This window comes from Anabrus simplex, chromosome 7, assembly GCF_040414725.1.
Source record: "Anabrus simplex isolate iqAnaSimp1 chromosome 7, ASM4041472v1, whole genome shotgun sequence".
Classification (NCBI taxonomy): domain Eukaryota; kingdom Metazoa; phylum Arthropoda; class Insecta; order Orthoptera; family Tettigoniidae; genus Anabrus; species Anabrus simplex.
Genome location: NC_090271.1, coordinates 104,344,538 through 104,371,444, shown reverse-complemented (window position 1 = coordinate 104,371,444; position 26,907 = coordinate 104,344,538). Strand labels below are relative to the sequence as shown.

Genomic DNA, 26,907 nt, shown 5'->3' with positions numbered 1-26,907 from the left:
TTTTCTTGTAAAATAGAGAAAACAACCTATATCTGATGTCAATTTCAGCTCCTGAAACGTTTTTGTTCCTCATTATTGCTGTGAATGGCAGAATGAAATATATTCTCCAGGTATCTTAACTTTTAAAAATAATCGTTGCAGTTCAATAAGGGGCTGCCTGGCCGAGGCACGACGTGGGTTGGAATCCCCGTAAGGAAGTCGTAAAATTTAAGAAACGGGATTTCCACTTCCGGAGGTGCATATGGCCCTGAGGTTCACTCAGCCTACACCAAAAATGAGTACCAGGTTAATTCCTGGGGGAAAAGGCGGCCGGGCGTAGACCTAACCATTCAACCTCATCAAGTGCCGAGGTTACGGATAATGGAAGCCTTTACCTTCCACCACTCCAAGGGCCTTCATGGCCTGTACGGAGATGACTTTGCTTTGCTTTTTTTAAATTCAACAACATTTTGGGTTCGACCAATAGTGCAACTTTAATTTTTTTCTAGTGTTTTAACATCGCACTAGCACATCGAAAGTTTTCGGCGACGTAAATATAGGACAGGGCTAGGATTTGGAAGGTAGCTGACGTGGCTCTAACTAGTTTCCAGCCTAGCATTCGACTTTCAAGTTTTGATTGTCCACAACTCCCTGTCAAGAGTGCAATGAGAGAGTAAGATTGCTTGTTGAGCTGAACAGTCTAAAAGTAGTGAAACAACTTACTGAATAACATACCGTGGTTGCCGAGTCGCTCCTGCGCCAGTCCCAAGTTGGTGAGCGCGTTCAATGTCGGTGTAACTGTGGCGCTCCAAGTTCGGTTACCCACAGTGGCGGTGCAGCGGAGCTCCATCTTGGGTGGCTCGCCAATGAAGAAACGTTTCTCGGTTACGAAGTTGAGACCTAGAGTGCGAGTGTAGAGTCCTTGCACGTCTGGCGGGAGAGCCTCGTAGTCGTGCTCCTGTAGCCATGGATCCGCCTGCACAAAAATAACGGGCTTAGGGTACCATTTAGAAAACATCTATACAAAATAAGTTACAGGACAGTAAGTAAAAGGTCTATAATTATGATTCTCAAATGATAGTAAGCTGTGAACTTGATGTGGAGTTTTGAGTTCTATGCTTCTTTTAAACTGGAGTTGCTTTCCTTCCTCTTTATCTAATTGTCTCTAGAGCACATTTGACTACTAGGTTAGTGACTTCAGTAACTACCAATTAATCACTCAGTCTCCATTCGAATTCATCAACCTATCACAACACTCATAGCGTTAACTTGAACCTTATGACTTACATTCTAATGGCCCATTTATAGTTTTCTTCTAAGAACTACAATGTATTTTTTAGTTTAATTAAACGTGCCTTGATCACAAGTGAATAAAATTCACATGAAAACTGCTAAAAATCCATTGCATTGAAAACATGCACCAACAAAGGTAGAAATGGTGACAACATTTTTTCAGGTGTTGCCAGCCACTTACAGTACCTAACGACAGTTCAAGACCACCAGCGAATATCAGCTAATAAATTCCTTATCCTACATTCATTGTACGAATTGGTCAGCAAAATATTTTGTGGCTTATTAGTGTTAACATACACATTATGAAATACATTAAAAGATGGAATGAACTTTAGGCGTTGTAATTTTTCAAACATTTTGAGAACATGAAAGTAGTCCACTTTTGGCTGTAAGGACGATCCTGTTCATTAAACTACAGAAATTGTGCACTTAAATAATACAAATTAACACCGTATAAAAAATGTTTGAAAATATTTGCAATGAGCTACAGTCACCGAACTTACACTCCTAACGTAATACAGGCTACTCTCAACAGATCGCAGGCAAGGTTCGATACATGTTACAGATTGAGAATTATCACTGACTGGCGTCTTATCTTTGAGTTTACAGTCACAGTCCGAACTGGGAATTGAGTGTCGTGAAAAATGCAGAAAAACCCTTGTCATGTTTTCATCTTTCGGCCTTTACGGAATTATACACTGTATTGGATACCCCCTTCCTCCCCCCCAATGGCGCAAGTTTCCTGAAGGACCGAAGATTACCAAGTGACCGATGTTCAGCCGGAAGGCCTGCAGATTACGAGGTGACGTGTGGTCAGCACGTCGAATCCCCTCGGCCATTATTCTTGGCTTTATATACAGGGGTTACTACCAAACCGTTAGATAGCTCTTCAATTGTAATCACGTAGGCTTCGCGAACCTCGAACCAGCCCTCACATTCAGGTAAAAATACGTGAAACGGCCGGGAATCGAACCCGGGGCTTCCGGGTAAGAGGCAGATTGTATTGGACAAGTAACCATAATTCCTCTTGAAGTTTAATGAACAGGATGCTCTTTACACTCAAAAGTGGGGTCCTTTTATAGGTTCTCACAATGTTTAAAAAATTATAACTCATAAACTTCATTCGACATTTCAATGGATCTTTTTCCATAAGTTGTATATCAACAGGAATAAGGTAAACATATTTGAAGACCAGTTTGTGCCATTAATGTATGACCAGGAGTTCATAAACTCATTTTAACTGGTGGTTTTAAACTGTTGTTGGGTTCTAAATTAAATCATCATCACTAGTCGATTTACTCATTTCTGTGAATCGTGATTCCACTGGTTTTGTCCTTGCTGGTCGCATCTTTGCTGTAGCGTCTCCCTTGCGAACGAATCTTCGGTCTTCCTCAGGACACATTGGAAAGATAAATCGGCGATAGTCTTCACTTGTCCCATCCATCTGGTTAGGGTCCTTCCCGGTGATCTACTGCCCTCAACCTTCCCTTCCATGATCATCATCTCCAGATTTTCTCCAGGTCGTCTTGAAGTGTGTCCAAGAAACTGAAGTATTCTTTCATTAATACGGGAAGACAGGCGTTATAAAATTTTCCGTCCTGAAGAAAGGGTGAATTGCTTCTTGCAGTCCAAGGCACACGTTGCATTTTTACGCCGGATATCAATTGTTTTTTTGTCTGAAGCCTTTACGGTCCAGGTTCACAGCCATAAAACATAGAACACAAGGGTATCAACGTGGCGGAACTTTCTATTATTTGTAATTTCTCTCTTCTTACAAATATTAGTTAATTTTACCATAAGGACTCGTCCTAGCTAAATCCTGCTCCACATCTCTTTCTCTGAACGTCCCGTATTACTGACCGCTGACCTAAGGTGTACGAAGTCGTGATCTAACTTCAGCCCTTTCAAACGGCCTGTGAGCTCGAATTGTGCAGCTCTATCAATCACCATGAGTTTGGAATTACTGTGGTTGAGATCCAGTCCATACTACTGACTCACATCTTTCACTCTTGTTAGCATACCTGAAAGCTCTTCCTCGCTGCTGAAAAGCAGGCTGGTGTCATCAGCAAACCACAAGTTGTTAATTTTGCTCCCACCGATTGAAGTACTTCCAACCCAATCATGAAGTGCTTTCCTTATTATAGAACCACTGTAGACGTTGTAGACTTAAGGGAACAAGGTGAAGCGTAGTCTGACGCCACGGGACACACAAGTATTTTAGATCTCTCCATCTACTAATAGCGTGATTTGTGAGTCGCAGTGTGATTTGATACCGTGATTTTCTGATATCGGTGATTTTTATACGTGACGTAATCACAATCACTGGACAACCCGTGCTGCTTGTTATTTGTACTGAAGCTTGTGATCACGAGAGGTTCTTGTTATTGTGATTATCTCTATACGTAAATATTTACAAGAAAATCAAACATCTAAGGTCTTATATACAAACAGCCTGCATTTTGTTGCAGTACAGAATACGACCGTTGCCAATTTACTTCTAGGCGCACAAACATAATAATTCATTCATCTATGTTTTTGTCCGACTCGTTGGCTGAATGGCCAGCGTACTGGCTTTCGGTTCAGAGGGTCCCGGGTTCGATTCCCGGCCGGGTCGGGGATTTTAGCCTTCATTGGTTAATTCCAATGACCCGTGGGCTGGGTGTTTGTGCTGTCCCCAACATCCCTGCAACTCACACACCACGCATAACACTATCCTCCACCACAATAACATACAGTTACCTACACATGGCAGATGCCACCCACCCTCATAGAAGGGTCTGCCTTACAAGGGCTGCACCCGGCTAGAAATAGCCACACGAAATTAATGAATCTATGTTTTTGGATATGATAAAATATAACCAATATGTCGACAACAACAAAAAAAGTTAAGACCAACATAGGCAAGGGTCGTGTTCTGTAGCGTAACCGATTATTTGGTACGTGTTAGAAAATGAAAAAAATACACATTTTTCTGACACAAGTGAAAAATATAATGATGGATAACTCTGTTCTCGGCCACCTAAAGGTAAGGTTAGGCTTGCTACTGTACCTTTCCTTAAATACAAAATCATTAATCACTTCAGCAAGTATCGAAGCATCATATGATCCAAAAGTAAGAAGTTACTTGTTAAAAGAAACTGAATTAACGCAAAGAAGAGCAATTAAAACAGACAAATCACCACTAAATATGCCAATGAAACATTATTATTGACGCATGCTTTTTAGTATTCTAGGTGGGTCCCGTGAACCATGATGCAATTTGAACGCGCTTAAAAATAATACTACACTAAGGAGTCAAAATGACAATTTCTTAAAATTTTTATACTAGCGACGACAAGTACTAGCAAGGTTTAAACTTATTTTTATATTCGGAAGGAATGAGCTATCACGACCGATTACAATGACAATCACAGTTTATGCAGTAACATTTACTAGTTCGGTACCGTATATGAGGGCGCGCGATAATCACATTGGAGAGAAACCTTGAAATCATGACTGATCACGGCGACGACGTAGGAGTAACAGTTGTCACTAGGGATTTTTCTATATCAGTTTAAAAAAATCACAGTTCGTGAAATATCACCCTTCAGGACTCTATAGCTACAGTGTTGCATTCACCATTGATATAAACAGATGAATACAGGGACATACTTAGATTGTACGGTACAATTCTTTTCGTAGACTAACATGGCAGCAAGCCACTTCATATTAAATCGTATTTTAAGAGATTACTTCCCCTATACTGGAATATGCGTACCTAAATATGATGATACTCCAAGCTCATGCCTCTTATTAATGTTGTTGGTATTTTCGCCATAAGACCTATATATGTCGGTGCGACGTAAAACCACTATCATTGAAAAATGTTGTTAGTCCCCTTTCACAGATCAGCCGCTTCGAATAATCAGACATTTTAAAACTATTGTGTCCGTGCGAGAACCACCAACATGACAGGGTGTTAGAGGACGTCAGGTGTCTCCTAGGGCTCTTCGATAGACTTGGAGAGCATCAATGACGTATTTCAGTTCCCTACCTCAAGAAAGACTAGACAGTCTGGCTGATATTGCACTACATGCATTGCAGAGAGGCGTCAACGTAGACTGCATTTTTATTTGACGATGTGGTGGGAAATAGTAGGAAGATCAGTTATAATGACGAACTCTTACTTCAAATACTGAGAGCACTATACATTTGACAATTGTATTGTATATATATTTGGCTTCACCTCTTAGGTTTTTGCCGCTATATCTACTTTTTTAGACGCATGCGTTAAAATTAATTATTTTTGGAAGTTTTCGTGTGGTGGGAGGAGGACGATTTGGCAAAATTTGACCAGAAGAAGAGATACTGTACATTACATGACACATGATAACACATTGCGGACCCGGTGCTCATCACACTGCTCAACCCATGTGTACGGCCATTTTATGTGTAACTTATTGCTTCAGCGCATGCACATAAACACACGAGTCTATCTTCACTACCTTGTACTGATTATGGTTAAATTTACCGGAGACCTTTGGTAAGAGTCGTAATAATGTTTCCTGGTGTGGAAGGCTGTGTAGCAATGACCTCTGTGAAGGGACACACAGAAACGTCCTTCTGAGCGGATCAATTAACCAATAGTCTTTCCAAAATGACTTTTTTCTTCCTTTCCAATGAATATCAACAAAGCAAAACATTTTCGCATATCACTACTAGTTACATCAGCCCACCGTTTAGCAGCAGTTAATGTGTAAATGAAATTCTGCAATATTGTAAACATGCATATACTTTCGTATGTCGATCTATATTCACTGAAGTCGATTTGTAGCGATATAGAAAGGGTGTGTGTGCCATTGTAATTAATGCTATACGAATCGATAGTGACTGTCAGCAGGAGGGCGTCTGTTATTGTAAGCAGTACTCCCCGCATCGACTTTGATTGGCAGTAGGAATTGGGTCCTTCTCCAACTCCTGTGTATCATTGTTATGAATAATTCCATTCTCGATTTGACTAGAAGAAGGCAAGGAAGAATGACATTTTTTCAAAACTTCTTTTACCCGATTGTGTTTGTCAGTAGGCAAGGGTGCCCGCCATTATAAAATAATTACCGATCTAAAATGTGACTGACGTTTGGAATAGCGGCCTGCTATTATAATGGAAACTCACCAACTTGATGTGACTGTCAGTAATCTGACTGGCATGAAGAAAAGGGGCCTGTTATTAAAATGATAACAGCAAAATTAAATTTTTACTGGCTGTAGGGAAGATGCCTGCAAATATAATAAAAATTCCTCACTGTAATCTGTCTGGAAGTAAGAAATGGGGCCTGCCATTATAATGTAAACTTCCCAACTCCATTGTGAATGGCAGTAGGCAAGTGAGCCTTACGTTTTCATCACAACTCCGCAATTCAAACTTTACATTGGAAACAACGTATAGGGACCTCGCCATGCTGTTTCTCGGATAACGCTAATCGTTCTGCTCGGCTATGGAATGAACTCCCACCACAGATGAAAGAACTACCTCCAGAGAAATTTTGTAAAGAGGTAAAAAGGAGGTATATATAATGAAACCTTCCGTACATAATATAATTTTTCTACTGTGAGAATTTTCAGTATGAGTGAGAGGACGGATGAAAGTTTATGTGATCCCGAGTGAGTGAGACTCTTGTATGTGGGTATGAGTGAGCCGGCCTAGCTAAAGTATATGTGGGGATTAGAGAGAGAGGGAGTGTGTGTGTGTGTGTGTCGAATTACTTGAATGTTGACCATGTCTTGTGAGTAGTATGTAAATATGCCTGTAAATACGGTAACTGTATATAAGCACACTATGTAGAATGTAATTGTATATTTGAATATTGTAATTTTAAGTGGTGATGGGGGTACTTTCGTGTATGTGGGGCTATGCGCTTTCTGCATTCACCATCCATAAATTGTACCTACAATTGGTGGAAAATAAATAAAAATAAATAATAATAATAACATGCAATTTAAAAAAATCTTATTCACTGCATGTACAGAAATTTACTTCGATATCCGTATGCAATGTAGAATACTGTAACGAAGCACGGGTACATTTGCTAGTATGAAATAATATTGCTAAAACACACACTCACAAAATGATAAAAATTCACAAAGTACACAACTATTAACTAGGTCTACATATACAAAGGAAACACAGTCTATCGCCATTCACACACTCATATGTGCAGTACACACGACAGTCGGTCGCTTTCAACAGGTAATCTCGGCATTGTCTATTGAATTCAGTTAATGAGGCATTCTCTGACACTGACTGGTAAGGAATTCCAAAGTCTAGAACTGGCCACTGTAAAAGAATGATTATACGTAGATGAATGGTGAAGAGGTATATTGGAAGGATTGATCCAGCAAGAGTATTACAGTTATGAAATGAGGAGATGAAGTGAAATTTAGAGGAAATGTACTGAAGCGAGTTGCTGTGCAGGAGTTTATGTATTAATACTAGTATGATTATCACATGACTTTTGCAGTCGAAATAGGCATCGAATGTCACGTGATAAAGCTACCGGAGTGACATCTGGGTTTACCTGTGCTAGTAATGTATACTGCGAATATTATTCATGAGCTTAACAACCAGTGCGTTCTACGATCGTGAAGAATCAACTAGGACAGTTACAAAATCATTCCCTTAGCTTCATGACCGATTACGTAGCCAGCCAATTTACTCCCACCAACGGACTCGCGTGCTATGATTTCTTAAAACATCGTATCTAGAAAGTTAATCATTAGAAATACAAAATAAAATATGTAGAAGTTACAGTACAGGGGTGAAAGGAAGCTGAATTTATAGTCAACGCGATTCAAGACACAGGTAACAGATATATATATATATCATTCTTGTCGAACGGAAAAATATAAGGAAGAAGATCTGTCAGAAGCAACTGATTACAGTCCAAGTGTTGATCCAGAACCTGTCGAAGAGATGTTGTTAAGAGGTGGAAGCCATCATCCGATTTTCTGCCAAGTCCACAGAAGAGGATGGAGTGGGATGAAATTTCACTTGAAAGACCAAAAGTTATTATTGCGTTCTAGGATTCGTAGAAAAAAGGAATAATAATTGTGCTTCAATACAGTTTGTAAAAGGCTATCGTATCGTGCGAGACATACATCATCTACGATTTCTACGACACCTCGTAGAAGAAAAGGGAGGGGAAGACCGGGGCTCGTAACTTCACCTAATTGACGATTATGTGGATGAAAAATTCAGGATCGCGATATCTACTTGGGATCTGGACAAAGCTAAAGATATCGTTATTATTAGGTTCACTGTTTCTATCCGTTGACTGGCGGTAAGGTTCCAAGAACGACACATTCTTGGCTCACGAGCGGTAACAGAATGACTAACTACTAACACCAGGGACAAAGAAGGCGACGTGACTAAAAGGTGCGATGCGTTTCGTAATGATATGATGAACCTAATGAACACCTCGCAACGTATCGATAAAACTGGTATAAGAAATAAACTTAATTCATCACGAGCTATATATTTCAAGGGAGCGAAATAAGTTCGGTATGGAGTTAGCCTGCGATAACTCATTTCTACACCATACAACCCGCTACTTTAGACAGTGGATGCATGTTTCCAAAAATGCGGGTGGTTTATCAAGAACTTAAAGGTCAATTTGGAGTGCGAGAAGCACAGTACAAACTGAAAGAGCAAAATCTGGTTCAGCCCAAATATGAAATAAATCATGATGCAGTTCTTTCAAGATGTCTTCTTCCCACACTGAGCGTGGGTCTCTCTTCCTCTGATAGACACAAGCGGCACCAACAACCCATTTTCTGAACTGCGTACGTAAAGACGTACATGGCTGTGAAGTGCAGTGTAATTGATAATAACTTACATGAACCAAAATCCTCCTACAATCGCGATCTCCACTTACGCTAACTTCAATCTTAATATTATACCATCCTGGGAGGATACACGCCCTAGTAATAATCGAAATGATTGTCCTGCTCTAGGTTTGTATTTTCTCGACCTGAAATTCAATCCTATTATGTTTAATTCATAGTAACATCTCGTCAGTATTCTGACGGAAATTGGACAGTTTAAGGGCATTTAAAATAAGCCACATTATCATTCTGCAAAGTGCTAGTAGTACTGGTGCCTCCCGCAGGCAGTAGCCTCCAGTGAACTTCAAGACATGTATTGTGCTGCCCTCTTGTAGCATGTACCCAACTTAACTTGTACTGCATTGTTCCTGTATACAACGAAAATATTTTCGGTCTTCATCTGTTTTTTTTCCTGAATGGAGGATAGAAGAAGAAAAATCTTGCTCTTGCTGTTGGATCTTTAAATTACGTATTAGCAGCGGGAAAAAGGAGGAAAATGTACCCTTTTGATCCGGGGTAATTCTATCGCCGTGTGGTGATAGTCACCAGTCGGTTTTGATGTATTTTATTTGTCAACTTGGGAAACTGTAAGTAACTACAATCTTCGTTTTGATCCTGGAAGTATATGGATGTGATAACAATAATTATCAGCGAACTGTTCCGTATCGTCGGGTATATCTACCCCTAGCCGCCTCTGTGGTGTAGTGGTTAGCGTGATTAGCTGCCACCCCCGGAGGTCCGGGTTCGATTCCCGGCTCTGCCACGAAAATTTGAAAAGTGGCACGAGGGCTGGAACGGGGTCCACTCAGCCTCGGGAGGTCAACTGAGTAGAGGTGGGTTCGATTCCCACCTCAGCCATACTGGAAGTGGTTTTCCGTGGTTTCCCACTTCTCCTCCAGGCGAATGCCGGGATGGTACCTAACTTAAGGCCACGGCCGCTTCCTTCCCTCTTCCTTGTCTATCCCTTCCAATCTTCCCATCCCTCCACAAGGCCCCTGTTCAGCATAGCAGGTGAGGCCGCCAGGGCGAGGTACTGGTCATTCTCCCCAGTTGTATCCCCAGACCAAGAGTCTGAAGCTCCAGGACACTGCCCTTGAGGCGGTAGAGGTGGGGTCCCTCGCTGAGTCCGAGGGAAAAGCCGAACCTGGAGGGTAAACAGATGATGATGATGATATCTACACCTAAATTGTACTAAGTAAAATGCAATTATCACTGTTAGTGAAAAATTCGATTAACCAAAGAGACTGAATTTCTGGTTATCTTTATTGTGAACAGGTTATAAACTTTCGTGGGGCTTTTATGTAATTATTCATAGAATGATTTTGGGTTGTTAACCACTCTAGAGATGTTCTTTTAATACAAAAATTAATGTATTCAAAGATTTTGTGACAAGTTCGTCTCCATAATTCTACTATACCTTCGAGAGTACGTCTTAATTTTAAAAGGAGGTATTATCCATTAATCCTGTCTGGAAAATCTTTAATATCTTACTATACGAAGCACTGTGTGAAAATGGGAGAATGTACGAGTAGAAAAATTGTTTTCAAATGACTGGTTCTAGCTTTGGTTGATTATCTTGTAAGGGTAGCCATTTTCTTGGTCATGTGACCGGTTACCTTGGTTACATTCACAATCCTTGGTTGGTGAATGTAATTATTATATAATTTTGACATTTGACGTCTGATACGACTGTTGCTGGTGGACATATGACGTGAGTTGAGTGTTTTTTGTTCTGGTTGGGTATGTGAATTGGAGTTCGTGCTTCGTATTTCTGCGGTTCTTGGTGTTCTAAAGTATTAACATTTTAAACTAAATAATTAGTTTACTTGGTGGCTTTTATTTCTAATTTCTCCTCTATGTTTTATTTTAATTACGTGCGCCTGATCTGCTCTTGGTGCTTTTGGGGGATCTGTAACTTGGCTTTTCTGATTTATGTTGATGAACTTCTGAAGTAGTCATAGAAAAGCATTTTTCTACTCTACTACCATAGTGTAATGAAACCAAGATCTTAGGGTTGGAACTTTCTTTAAGTACTACGTTTCCTAATTTACCCTGAAATATATTCCAGATTTGTCCTACGATTTGAATAGTGAAAGCAGTTTCTTTTGATTTTAATTTGAATATAACTTGATGTCCAAGGCTTCCTAATTTAATTTAATCTTCCCTGTGTCTTATATGCAGGACTTATTATTTGATTTGTATCAACCTTTTCTTTCCTATTATTAAAGTTCCTGTTTAACTGAAGTCTGTTGTTTTATTTTAGTCAGTATTAACTTCTTTTACTTAGTAGTAAATTATTTATTCTTTATCCACCTGACCTTGGTGAGCCCTAGTATCTTCCACGTGTTGCTACGACCTTCTATTGGGTATTTCCGTGTTTATGCTACCCATGGTCGTGCAAATACTATCGTGATATACCTCCTTGAAAGTACGCGATAGTATTGAACACGTTATTTTCGTTTTACAATTCTGCTTTACGTCACACCGACACAGATAGGTCTTATGACGACGATGGGATAGGAAAGGGCTAGGAATAGGAAGGAAGTGGCATGGCCTTGATTAATGTAAACATCCAGCACTTTCCTGGTGTGAAAATGGGAAACGAAGTAAAACCATCTTCAGTATTGCCAACAGTGAGTTTCGAACCCTAATCGCACGGCCAACCCGCTCTTGTGAAGTGTTAATTTTCATTCCAACATATTAAAGGGTACGGTTTCAGCACAGACTGCAATAAATTAAGACCACATCGACTGCACATGCCAAACTGCTTCCTACTCATACCGTCAGTAAATGATCCGTGTACTACGAACAAGGAGACCCCCTGTGGGTGGGGGCGGTAGAATAACACACACGGTATCCCCTGCCTGTCGTAAGAGGCGACTAAAAGGGGTCCTATGGGCTCTGAACTTTGGAGCGTGGGTTGGCGACCACGGGGCCCTTAGCTAAGTCCTGGAATTGTTTCCACTTACTTGTGCCAGGCTCCTCACTTTCATCTATCCTATCCGACCTCTCTTGGTCAACTGTTGTTCTTTTCCGACCCCGACGCTATTAGGTTTGCGAGGGCTAGGGAGTCTTTCATTTTCATGCCCTTCGTGGCCCTTGTCTTCCTTTGGCCGATACCTTCGTTTTTTGAAGTGTCGGACCCGTTCAAATTTTCCCTCTGATTAGTGTTATATAGAGGATGGTAGCCTAGTTGTACTTCCTTTTAATCCAATAATCACCACCACTATGAACAAGAAGGTTTAAAGATTACGACCTTTTCTAACTACTGAAGCTTATTTTAACCGAGAAATCATTCTACCAAAATGCTCACGACAAAAAATTAAAAACATATAATAAAAAAACAAAAATAACAGCAATATTCTGGTAGACATATTTTTGCCTACAATTACTGTACTGTGGAGAGTGATGTGATAAATCTGCTGTATGGATGATGTCAGTAAGGCACGCTGGTGTCACGCCAGTGAGCACGCAGCAAGGGCTCAGCTGATGCTTCTAAAGAGTATGTTGCTTCGTGTGTGATGGTACAACCTTGATGGAGAGAGTGTTATCTGCAAGTAGATCAGTTTAAACGCGACCGTAAAGGTGAGACTGCACAACGTTCGTTGGTCACCCAGTCACGTAGTCAATGGACTTTCCGGCTCCATGGCTAAATGGTTGGCGTGCTGGCATTTGGTCACAGGTTTCTCGCGTTCGTTTCTTATACACAAGTCTACTATTACATGGGCGAGATTTCAATTAATTAGTGTTTTACAGACTCGGGATCGTCCACCAAGACTCCGAGGTCCTAACGATCTCGAACCCCACACCATAAAGGATACAAATCCTGTGTATCTAGTGCGTTTAAAATGTGTCTTATAGCCCGTGTAATAATTGTGTTTGTTTCTTTGTTCCTCTAAAGTATTGGAGCTAGTATTGGGAGAAGATTGTCGATGGTTTTCTTTGTAGACATCATCCCATACATTTAAGTAGTAATTAAGAAAATACCCCTGTAAAATGGCCGTAAGTGAGGTTGCAGCCCGCTTTATTTCGTAGCTGCCCTTATGAGGATGAGTGCACCCTCCGCTCTTTTTTGCACTTTAATTTTACGAGGTGAATGAGTTCAGAATCACTCGGAGGTTATTCCACTTGTTACAGACGATATTTAGATTTTTATCGATGTGCGAAGAAGGATGCAAAAAGAAATATTGAAACAGAAACTACTTTGACTTGAATTCTCGAGCTGACAGTAAATATGCCTATCGATGGCTTTCTTTTAAAACTTCGTATGTCCCATTGCTTTTTCTACCCGTTCCTTAAGACTGGTCATGCATCCCAGCCATATATTTATATGCAGTCGATCAGAATAATTTTCCTGTGTTTATTTTTCTATGCTAATGTGTTTTCTTTGCTAGTGGCTTTACGTCGCACCGACACGGATAGGTCTTATGGGATGATGGGATAGGAAAGACCTAGGAGATGGAAGGAAGCAGCCGTGGTCTTAATTAAGGTGTGAAAATGGGAAACAGCGGGAAACTATCTTCAGGGGTGCCGACGGTGAGATTCGAACCCCCTATCTCCCGGATGCAAGCTCACAGCTGCGCGCCTCTAACCGCACGGCTAACTCTCCCGTTCTATGCTAATGTGTAAAAGGAAACTGGACCTTAACGTGCCGTATTGTAAGGTTGTTGTTTTCGTTGCGAATTTACACACTCATGCAGTATAATATAGGAATATAATGGGTAGGAAGAGCATGGGGGAATACGAGGTGTTAAAGGAAAGCCATCAATATCTTTCTGCCCTACTGACAATGACATCACCTTAGTTTCGAAGATACCGAGCTCGATAGCTGCAGTCGCTTAAGTGCGGCCAGTATCCAGTAATCGGGAGATCGTGGGTTCGAGCCCCACTGTCGGCAGCCCTGAAGATGGTTTTCCGTGGTTTCCCATTTTCACACCAGGCAAATGCCGGGGCTGTACCTTAATTAAGGCCACGGCCGCTTCCTTCCACTTCCTAGGCCTTTCCCATCCCATCGTCGCCATAAGACATATCTGTGTCGGTGCGACGTAAAAAAAACAAATAGCTAGTTTCGAAGATGTTAATTTACACCTCTTCACAACCTTTCAGTACAGCCTGTCATCAAGACCACATCTTCTGTATATGCCAGATTGCTGACTACATTTCCACCCAGCTGAATCCCTTTATACCTTTCAGTAAATGATCCACGTGTGTTATGAACAACGAGTGGGAAAGAACTCAATCTAACACTTCTCACTACATACTGTAAGAAACGACGTGATATCGACCTGGTATCACTTCGTTCTTCATCATTGAAAAGCACGAATGCTTTGTCTACAAAGGGTAAACTTATTTATTATTCTATAAGGGGCAGTCAAATGAAAAGCAAACATCTGCTATAACGTGACCATAGGATGGTTTTATTCAAAATTAATTACCAAAACCGCTAATACATTTATCCTACTGGGAGACGAGACGATCAATTCCAGTTTTGTAGAAAGAGGTAGGTCACTGACAGATTCACAACCGAACCGACTCTTGCCTTCCTCGTCCGAATGAAACTGATGTCAACGAATGTATGTCTTCCTCCGTGATTCGTTGTCCATCAATCCGCCCTATTACATCAGGAGTAATGGCTCTATGAGCCTGTCCTGGGCGCGCATCGTTTTGCAGTGACGTGTGCCCTTCCCGGAGTCTCCTATGGCACTCGTAACTGTGTTCGCCATACACAGCAGATATGCGACGGTGAGTTTCGAGTACTCCATCACCCTCAGCTACCAAAAAACGAACCACACTTCTGTGTTCTTCTTTGCTTGCCTCCGTTTCTACAGCTGGACGAACACACTAGACCAGTCCGCGCACCAACAAAGATATAAGCCAATAACTGCGTGCACCTGTAGTGTTGCCACTATACAGTTCTCCTAGCACAGCGATGACATTATCATTACGTAACAACAGTGTTGTCACCTTTCACGTGGAATGTAAGTTATGGTGGGTGTTCGGTTTTCATTTGATTGCCCCACGTACAACTAGGTCATCGAAGTCGGTGACTGAATAACCAACAAGGCAGGGGTTATCTATTTCGTAAGTGTTTAAATATAATTCTTAATCGTTCATTTGATAGTTACCGGTACAGATACGGCTGCCCAGGGAATCAAGGGCACGCTCACACTCACGAGCATGATGGCCGCGGTTTGCTGCCCATAATCAACCAAATCAAATAAATCAAGAAAATTAAGTAAACAATCAACTAAAGACATAATTACAACAGCATTGAAGGACATATCTTGGAATGTTGTGAAGAAAATATCCTGTACTGCAACAAACCACTTCACTGTGCACGCAGGCTTCTCGGAACCTTCGAAATTCTCTTGAAAGTTGTGGATTTTGCAGCCAATAAAACAAACCACAATAACAATAGTAATAATAATGAAAAACTGGTTTCGAGGCACAGGAAGTAATAATAATGATATTAATAATAATAATAATAATAATAATAACACGGCAATCCCATAGAAATACAGTCGAAACCGTTTATAGCGACGTCGCTTTTAACGACGTTCTGGATATAACGTTGAAATCTAACAGTCCCGTCTAAATCCTATATAAACACTGCATTTAAAAATCATTGTAACATGTCGTATAAAACGGCGTATTTTAAAGACATTTTTGGAGAAATGTATCGGCTATAACGTTCAATTATGATTTTAGTTTGTTGCGCGTTTGGCGAATGCTGAAAACAAGGTGAAGCTTATTTTCAAACTTTTGTTTTAAGTAAATTGATAGATTGGAAATCAGTATGTCTGTTAAATAGTCAACGAAATCTCCACTGTGAAGATCTGGCAAAAGAAAGGGAATGTGTTTAATGTTGAAGAAAAATCACACATAATATGGTGATTACAAACTGGGGAAGCAAGCGTCAGCGTCGCCAATAAATTGCGTATATCACAATGAACTACTCTTACAATTTAGGACAGAGTGAAAATGTCATTTATTAGCCAAGACCACGCAGGACATTATTGATCAATTTATATTGCTGCTACTTCTTTCCTCACTTATTTTTTTTATAGTTTGCTGACATATTATTACTGTACGTACTCTGTAAACATTAGAAGAAAAATTCTCCTCAATCTCACTCCACGAATACTGTATTGCAAATACAGCATATATTTCACATATATATTTTTTAAAATTTTAACTTTCTTCTGTTGGTTAACCATCTAAGTGTGCAGCCTTAAACTTACAGATCTGATATTTCGGCAAAAAAAAAAAAAAAAAAAATGTGCGACTATCGCCTATAACGACTTTTAATTGGCGGACTCTTCGAAGTATTTATAACTGAGTTTTACAGAACAGTGATAAATATTCCGAGTACCTGAACATTATAATTTACATGTGATCGAGCGGTATAATGATTGAATACCAGCTTAACATTTTCAATACAACATCGTCACATATAATTGTACTCAATATTTGTAAGTTATTGGAGCCTTCCTTGAAGGGTGTTATATATCTGGGGAAGAGCTGTAAGATTGGCGCATACAATGCATTCGAATAGCCAGTTACCCTTTTTATGAAGGAATATTTAACATGGCAAGCTTTCTGTATCCCATCTTATACTTCACATGAATGGTCGGTTCTGTTATCCAATTACCAAAAGTTGTAATAAGGGATTTAAACATGAAATTCTTAAAATTTACTAGTAATGTAGACAGTTCTGTATTATGTTTTAATTAATCCTGGTTTAGTGAAAGAGAAGATTTAATAGCCTTAACTACACCAATAAATACAATTCAGGTAGATCAATACATCAAAAGTAAATAGATAAAGTCACAATAAATAGTGACCAACGTCCAATCACGTTATGAAAGTTTGTGACCATTATAGGAATCACGGGAAGAGAGCCAGTCCTTAGGTGGTTAGGCCGTGCGTGTTTGCATAATTTCGCCCAGACGTGCCGTTTGGACTCATTAGTTGGATTGGTACGCCCCTCGAAGACCCTGCTTAGCAGTGGCAGACGAACTGCGTGGTCCCGCCGTGTTAGCAAGTAGGTATTGCTAACCTGCTAAAGGAGAAGTGAATTCCTCGTTCTCAAAAATATGTACTCCCCATGGAGATAAAATTCCAGTTGCTAACACGGCGGGACCACGTAGTTGGTCTGCCACTGCTAAGCAGAGTCTTGGAGGGGCGTGCCAATCCAACTGATCAGCGCAAATGGCATATCTGGGCGAAACTCTGCAAACGCATACGGCCTAACTACCCAAAAGATGGTTCTATTCGCGAGATTGTAAGATCTGCGACCGTGAATGCCATTTTTGGCATTATAGGAATAATTATCCTATGAAAGTTTTTAATCACGATCTTTCCTGAAATATAATACATAATGCTATTCAGATTACTCCAAGGAATTATCCGATCGTCGTCGCTCATCTCATTTGTTTCTTCAGATTACTTGTAATTATGTGATAATGTTGTGCGTCAGTTTCATGTACACTTCTTTATGTTATATTTAGTACATTATGTAAACCTCTATTTGTGCCAACTCACAGTTAGCATTAGAGTTATTATATGATACCCCACTTAACTCATACGGTAAGTAATGTTATTCGCGTCATATTCCTCTATATAATCGTTAGAAATATCTGTTCTACTAATTGTATCCATGTTACATTTTGAAGGGGGGTAGTGCATAATTAAGTCATTAAACGCTAATATAAACTGACTTAAACTGTTAATATTTGGTAATGGAATCACTCAAATAATTAGTCACCTAACTATTGGCAATTGAATTGGAAACTATCCCTGTAATTATCCGTGCTATTACGATAAATCTCTCACCGGGGCGTGGAATGAAATAACATGTTTGCATGTTATGCTTATTTACGGAGTACTGTGGACATTAAGATCTCGAACAGGCTGAATATTCTAGCATTCGTCACTATGTTAGTAGTAGTGATTTTATAACACAGTTCGCATAAATGAGTTTAAGTAGGCGCTTTCTATTTATCCATCTATATATAATAATAAAAAGGAAGTGTTTGAGTGTGTGTGTGTGTGTGTGTGTGTGTGTGTGTGTGTGTGTGTGTGTGTGTGTGTGTGTGTGTGTGTGTGTGTGTGTGTGTTCGATGCCCAGCCAAATCTGTAGCACGCAGAGATCAAAATTTATTAACATGGGTGAAGGGAAGGGGGTCCAAACGAAACTCGTAGCAAGACTTTTCACTTCACGATAATCGGGGAGTTATGAACGTAATACCAGCGAAGAACATGAGTTGGGATATGAAAATCCAACGTCCTGTCACCAGGATAAAATGTACAGATTCCCTGTCAGCAGGCAACATACAACCAAGTACAGACATAAATTACAACAGCACTAGAGGACATATCTTGGGATTTTGTAGAGGGAATATCCTGCCCTGCAACAAACCAATTCATTACGCACACAGGCTTCCCGGAACCTTCTACATTCCCTTGAAAGTTGTGGATTCTGAAGCCAATATCACAAATGAATAGTGGTAACAAAACGAGCCTTCCGAAGTAAGAAAAACTTATTGCTGAACAACCATCTCAGGTTGGTGACCAGAAAATCATTTCTCAAGACCTTTGTTTGGAGTGGGCTACTGTGTGAAAGCGAAACATGTTCATTAGGGAACAGGAAGAAACAAAACTTAACGCTGCAGAAATGTGGTTTTGGAGAAGAATTACAAAAAAATTTGGCTGGATAATAAAACAAACACATGATCTTGTTTTAACGATCGTAAAGGAGGATCGATAAAGTGGAGGAAAGCGAAGTTCCTTGGACACGTACTGATACATGACTGTTTTCTCCAATCCATCATTGAATGTAACGTATAGTCCGCACACTTTATGTTGGTGCATTTGTGTACGGGGGTGGGGAGTAAGGAGGGAGGTGTCCCGGTATCGATAGTGCTACCAACCGAAGGAAAATGAAATCTGAATTGAATCGAGAATAGGATCGATCGATACGAAGTTTCTAAACCGTTATCATCTTAAGACAACAACTATGTCACATACACATTATATAACATTATAAAACATTTCTCGATGCGAATCTTGTTCCTAGCATGAATTCTATACTTTGGCTTTGTTGTGTAAACAACAACAGTACTAGTACGTAAAGTGTACGCCAGATGTCGCACAACGATGCTTAAGCGATTCATAGTTTGTGTTTCAAAGGTTGCCAGTACGAATCTCGAAGATCGCCGAGGTCGACCGATTCAGCACTAGGGTGTAAATGCACCAACATAAAGTGTGCGGATAATACTGGGAATGAGAGCCAGGGGACGACCAAGGATGTCATACGTCAAGAATTCCGTCGGTGAACTACTGGTATGTGATTCATATAGCAACATGAAGAGGCTAGCTAGTACAAGATCGTCAGATGTGGCTACAGCGACTACTAGATGAATAATAACGGCGAGTGCCCTCAGAGAAGTCCATGGCATAGGAAGCCATTTTCGGTCCTGACATGGGGAGCCATATTCAATCTGTGATATCCGGAAGTGCTTGTCTGCGTGTATGTACGCCATACCCAGTCAAATCTGCGGCAAGCAGAGATCTGAAAGTTTTGACATAGGTGTATTCACAGATTATTCTTTATACAGATAAGACCTTCTTCCATTACTTATTTATATTAGGCCTATAGTTTTAATCGTTTTATTAATTAATTAAAATCATGTTCGGCTCCATGGCTAAATGGTTAGCGTGCTGACCTTTGATCACAGGGGTCCCGGGTTCGATTCCCGGCAGGGTCTGGAATTTTAACCATAATTGGTTAATTTCGCTGGCACGGGGGCTGGGTGTATGTGTCGTATTCATCATAATTTCATCCTCATCACGACGCGCAGGTCGCCTACGGCCATCAAATCAAAAGATCTAAATATGGCGAGCCGAAATTGTCCCTCGAAACTCCCGGCACTAAGAGCTATACGACATTTCATTTTATCAATTAATTAAATTAATACAGGGAGTCTTAGCCGCGGCCCTCTAAACCAAAGGCTAGTATGCTGACTGTTTAGGAAAGGATTGACTGATGAAAAATGTCAGGAGCAAAAACTGAATCACATGAAAATATACATAATATATAATTATTGTGCTGAAAATGTATAAAAATTAAAAGGCAACTGCTACATTATTAAAAGTATAACATTTTTCTTATAACCACCTATTCAATACATTACAATATACTCATTGGATTATAGTATAATCATGAAGTATCTTAAATAATGGGACATGTTTCGTTGTAAAGAAAACGAAACTAAGAAAGTTTGGAATAGAATAAAATATCTGTAATGAAAATAAAGGTAGAAACGAAGCAAATAGATGTGAAGGAGTGTGGATAAGATACTTTAAGGGACTACTAGGGGATAAGGATGAATGGAAAATTAATAAAAGGAGACTGGTATTGGGAAGTTTGGGGAACACCATGCCCGTACTAGACGATTTAGTAACCATGGATGAAGTATTAGAGACATTAAAAAAGAGAAGGGTGGTAAATCAGGTTCTAATAGCGGAATTAAATACGAATTTTGGAAAGAGCTAGGTAAGAACAGATAGACGCTGGAAATAATAACTAAAATATTTAACAGAATTTTTGATGGCAGGAACATCCCCAAATGTTGGCAAGAAGCAATAATATTCCCTATTTACAAAAGGAATGGAAACAGATTTGATACAAATAATTGGAGAGGAATTTCTTTGTTGGATACAATGAGTAAGATATATACCGGAATATTAGAAAAAAGAATATTAAAATGGGCATAGGATTACTCTGTATTCCCCGTATAGTTATCGGGATTCAGAAATGGAATGAGAACCACAGACATATATATATTTAATTATATTACAGCTAATATCTGCAAACAGCTTTTAATTCGGTCAGCAGACGGGCTGTCGCTGCGAGGGTGGCTGGAATAGGCATGTCGAATAAAATGATTATGGCTATAGAATATCTATATGCGGAAGTGTTATGCACAATTATAGTAAAGGAGATCTAGCGATAGGAGATATGCATTCAAATATTGGCCTAAAGCCGGAATGTAAATAATCACCAAAATTATTCATACTTCTTATGAACGATATTTTGGATTATGACGGGAAGGGGGATGGGACATGCCCATGCCTGAACAATAGAGAAATTTCTAGCCTGGTTTTCGTAGAAGACATACTTCTGCTGTCTTTAACTCCAGCCAGTATGCAAAACAGTATCAAGAAAGCTGAATATTGCAGGATTTGGAATTTGAAAATCAACATTAAAAAACAAAAGTAATGGCTTGTGAAAAAGGAAACAAACTGAAGAAAAACGGAAGGTGGCGGTTAGAAGGATCAGAACTTGAAGTGGCCAAGAAAATAAAACTTAGTTATTATAATAACTTCAAATGGACTGTGGAATTAATAAATATGACGAGCTAAAATTAAAAGGTTGGCCGCTCTATCTAGCACGGCGTGTTTGGGAAAGAAAACGCCATACACTGACTATACGCGATAGAAGAATGTTTTCAACACTCTTGTGATATCAACAGCGTTTTATGGGGCAGAAGTATGGGGTAATGAAGTAGATAATAAAGAACTAGACGTAATTAGTAAGAAATTCTGCAAGATAATAATGGGTTTACCAGAATGTACAGCGAACAGCGGAGTAAGAGTACTATGTAGAGATATAAGCATACAAGCAGATATAGCTGGAAAGGAAATCAAATATTGGCTGAGATTACGAAGGAGAAATGGGGGGAGGGGATATTTAATTTAGTGAAACATTTAACTGATGACTATTGGTTAAGGAAAGTTAGAAGAATGTTTGTTAGAATAGGAATGGGAGAATATTGGGATAGAGATATGCTGAAAGAAGACAAGAAATGGTGCAAGAATGTAACGATTAGAGCGAAAGATATTGAGAAGCAAATGATTATGGCAAAATTTAAGTGTAAAAGGCCTTTAGTCGAATTGTTTGAAATTAATAAAAAATAAAGGCTTATAAACAGGGAAGTAAGAAATATGGTGCGGTCAGAGAGAGAAAGATGACAATAGTCGTTGTTTATTTTGTGGGGAAATAATGGAAGAGTTGCATCTATTTAGAGTTTGTACGGAGACGGAGGAAATTAGACTAAGATATTTAGGAAATGAATATAAAGAAAAACTAGAAAGAGAGAAAGAATTCTATATAATTATTAAATAATTGAATAAGGAATGGATTGCACCCGGAAGAAGTGCAAAATTCTTTCGTATCCTGAAAAGTATGTTGCAGAAAGAAATAAGAAAAATAAAAGATTAACGAAAGTAAGGAAGGAGAAGAGATATAATTACTTGTATGCAAATATATCATTAAAAGTAGTCATAGATAGATTGTTGCACTGTTGTGCCGCTATTCCTTTTTGTCCCAAGTTAACTATTAAACTGCATGGGAATTAAATGTAGGCACTGAATCATTCTTTCAGTTACTCAATTCTTTCAGAAGGTATGTCGTAATAATTGTAGAGTAGTCCGACTCGTTGGCTGAACGGTCAGCGTACTGGCCTTCGGTTCAGAGGGACCCCGGTTCGATTCCCGACCGGGTCGGGGATTTTAACCTTAATTGGTTAATTCCAATGGCACAGGGGCTGAGTGTATGTGTTGGCTTCATCATCATTTCATCCTCATCACGACGCGCAGGTCACCTACAGGCGTCAAATAGAAAGACCTGCACCTGGCGAGCCGAACCCGTCCTGGGATATCCCGGCACTATAAGCCATACGGCATTTTGATTGTAGAATAAACACTATAAAGACTTATAAGGCAGTTAAACACTAACACAAGTTAGGGTGGATAAGATACATATATGTCCTAGACTATATAACGCCGTTAACGTCTAAGACAAAATAAATAATCTGTAAAGAAATAAGCAAAATAAAATATGGAAATAAATTTTAAATAGTTAACAAGTTTAATTGAAAATGTTTTATTTTTTAATATGCATGTATCAAAACATATTTTGGAATACAATAAATGAGTAGGCCTTCTCTTTTTCCTGTTTCGGCTGATCCAAGACTGGGGGGAGGGAAGTATTCTATTATGTTCTATTCTATACTGGTTATTATCAAATTGGAAAGATAAACTACATGGAATATCTTCATTACGCCTGTGAAAACCGCTATGTGATAATAATTTTCGAGACATACGGACCCGCAGCACATATGTTATGAAGAGCGAGAATTCCTTGTCGGTATTCCCAGAATATTGAACCTTAGATGACAGAACCTTACCGAACAAAGTTTTAAACAATGTATTTCACATAGGGGATTTCGCAGGCGTAACGACGATAAATGTACTTCTTAGTGAAAAGTATTTCCTGCGTAGAAGAAAAGTAATCGCATGCTCAGTGGAGGATCACTTTTTTCAAGACTTAGATGAATATCCCTAGATACATGGGTTTAGTAATCGTAAACTAGACTTTTGCCACGGGTATTAAGAAAAATTAATAACGTATGGTATGGTTTTTAGCTAAAAATAAACGAATAAGTTAGAATAGAAGTGTGAAAAAATGTGTATAGGCTGTAATTTTATTGAATATTATTCGATAAAACACATAGGAGATAGAGCCTACTCTATTGCCACGAGCTATTCCGCGCCGTTAGGTATACATAATACTGTCCTCAGTTCATAACAGCACAGTGAAAACACAATTGTTTGAGTCATCAGTCCATAGACTGGTTTAATGCAGCTCTCAATGCCGAACTATCCTGTGCTAAACTTTTCATTTCTACATAACTGATGCATCCTACATCCGCTATAATCTGCTTGTCATATTCATAACTTGGTCTACCCCTACCGTTCTTACACCCTACACTTCCCTCAAAACCAACTGCGCAAGTTCTGGGTGTCTTAAGATGTGTCCTATCATTCTATAACTTCTTATCGTCAAATTTAGCCACAACGATCTCCCCTCACCAATTCAATTCAGTATCACTTCACTCGTGATTCGATCTATTCATCTGACCTTCAGCATTCTTCTGTAACACTACATTTCAAAGGCTTCTATTCTATTTCCTTCTGAGCGACTTATTATCCATGTTTCACTTCCATACAATGTCACGCTCCAAACGAAAGTCTTCAAAAACGTTTTTCTAACTCCTATATCAATATTCGAAATGAGCATATTTCTTTTCTAAAGAAAGGCCTCCCTTGCTAGTGCTAGCCTGTATTTTATTTCCTCCTTACTTCTGCCATCGTTAGTTACTTTACTACCCAAGTAACAATATTCATCCACTTCCTTTAAGACTTGGTTTCCTAATTTAATGTTTCCTGCATCATCTGACTTCGTACGACAGCACTCCATTACTTTTGTTTTGGACTTGTACTCCTCACCCAAGACTCGGTCCATACCATTCAGCAACTTCTCCAGATCTCCTGTAGTCTCAGATGAAATAACAATACCATTGGCAAATCTCGGGGTTTTGATCTCCTCTCCTTGGACATTGATTCCCTTTCTAAATTTTTCTTTGATTTACTTTACTGCCTATTGTACCTAAACGTTGAAAAGGAGGAGGACAAACTGCAGCCTTGCCTCACCCCTTTCTGGATTGTTGCTTTTTTTCCATAGCCCTCGATACTTATCACTGCAGACTGATTTTTATATAGATTGTAGATAATTCTTCTTGCTCTGTACCTGAACCAGATCACCTACAGAATATCAAATAGCTTGGTCCAATCAAAATTATCAAGTGCCTTTTCTAGATCTATGAACGCCATGTATGTAGGCTCTCACTTCTTAATTAAATCCTCTAAGATCAGAGAAAAGTAACGATTGCTTCACATATTCCTATATTTCTTCTGAGGCCAAATTGATCTTCTCCCAACTCAGTTTCAACTTGTCTTCTGTAAATAAAACGTGTTAGAATTTTGCAGGCGTACGATACTAAACTAATGGTGCGGTAGTTTTCGCACTTGTCAACACAGGCTTTCTTGGGAATAGGTATAACAACATTCTGCCGAAAATCGGATGGCACTTTTCCTGTCTCATACATCTTGCACACCAAATGGAATAACCTCGTCATGGTGGTTTCTTCTAAATCAGTCAGTAATTCAGACGGAATGCCATCAATTCCAGGTGCTTTGGTCCTATTTAGGTCTCTCAAAGTTCTGTCGAATTCTGACCTCAATATTGGGTCACACATTTCATCAGCATCAACAGCCCCTTCTTGTTCCAGAACCATATCATCTATGTCCTTACCTTGATACAACTGTTGGATATTTTCCCGCCATCTTTCTGCCTTGCCTTCTTTTCCTGGAAGTGGTTTCCCTTCTGAACTCTTAATATTCATACACCTAGTTTTCCTTTCTCCAAAGATTTCTTTGATTTTCCTGTATGTAGCATATGCTTTCCCTAGGAACATATAACTTTCAACATCCTTGCACTTCTCCTTTAGCCATTCTTCCTTAGCTGCCCTGCACACTTTCTATCCAATTCATTCTTTAATCACATACATTCTTTTCTGCCCTCTTTAATCTTTAATTGTTGTATTTTCGTCCTTCAACGATCAGTTCTGGTATATCTTGAGTTATCCATTGATTCTTATTTGATCTTTCCTTTCTTAATAACGTCTCTTCAGCAGCCCTACTTAGCTCATTCTTCATGACTGTCCATTCTTCTTCTACTGTGTTTCCTTCAGCCTTTCCATTAAGTCCTTGTGCATCATGTTCCTTGAAACAATTCTTCACACTCTTTTCTTTCAACTTCTAGATCCTATATCACTGGATTCCTTCCCTTCTTCAATTTCTTCAACTTCAGATGGTATTTCTTGAAAAACAAGTTATGATCAGAGTACACGTCTGCTCCTGGGGAAGTTTTGGAATCCAACACTTGGTTTCCGAATCTCTGCCTGATCATAATGAAGTCTATTTGATACCTTCCAGTGTTTCCAGGTCTCTCCATGTGTACAGTCGTCGTTTGTGATGTTTGAACCAAGTATTAGCAAGGACAAAATTGTGATTGGTGCAGAATTCAACCAGCCGACTTCCTCTTTCGTTCCTCTGTCACAATCCGAATTCTCCTACTGTATTACCTTCTATCCCTTTTCCTAACACTGCATTCCAGTCTCCCATCACAATTATATTCTCGCCACCTTTTATATACTGAATTACATCTTATATATCTTCGTATATTCTTTCGATTTACTCACCATCCGCTGAACTGGTAGGCATATAGACCTTCACTATTGTAGAGTTCATTGGTTTGGTGACTATCTTGACTACAAACATTCTTTCACTATGCTGGTCGTAGTAGCTTATCCACTGCTTTTTGTCTTATTCATTATTAAACCTACTCCTGCATTTCCCCTGTTTGAATTTGTGTTGATAATTCTGTAGTCGCCTGACCAAAAATCCTGCTTTTTCTGCCAACGTACTTCACTAATGCCGACTACATCTAACTTTAGTCTATCCATCATCCTTTTCAGATTCCTTAACCTACTAAAACGATTCAAACGTCTAACATTCGACGCTTCGACTCGCAAAATGTTAGTATCCATCTTCCTGATGATCACCCCCTCTCGTGTAGTCTCCACTCGGTGATCCGAAAGAGGGACTATATTTTCTTTTTGCTAGTTGCTTTACGTCGCACCAACATAGATACTGTTATGGCGACGATGAGACAGGAAAGGGCTAGGAGTGGGAAGGAAGCGACCGTGGCCTTAATTAAGGTACAGCCCCAGCATTTTCCTGGTGTGAAAATGGGAAACCACGGAAAACTATTTTAATGGCTGCCGACAGTGGGGTTCTAACCTACTA

The 26,907-nt window shown here is 39.5% G+C and overlaps 1 protein-coding gene across 1 annotated transcript in view; it reads right to left on the bottom strand.

Annotated features, from left to right (window-relative positions):
* Positions 1 to 26,907, bottom strand: part of LOC136877715 (uncharacterized) — a 491,916-nt gene that overhangs the window by 32,525 nt on the left and 432,484 nt on the right. The window contains exon 6 of the mRNA XM_068228715.1: positions 715 to 955. Coding sequence (XP_068084816.1) covers positions 715 to 955 — 241 coding nt within the window. The remainder of the gene's footprint in view (positions 1 to 714; positions 956 to 26,907) is intronic.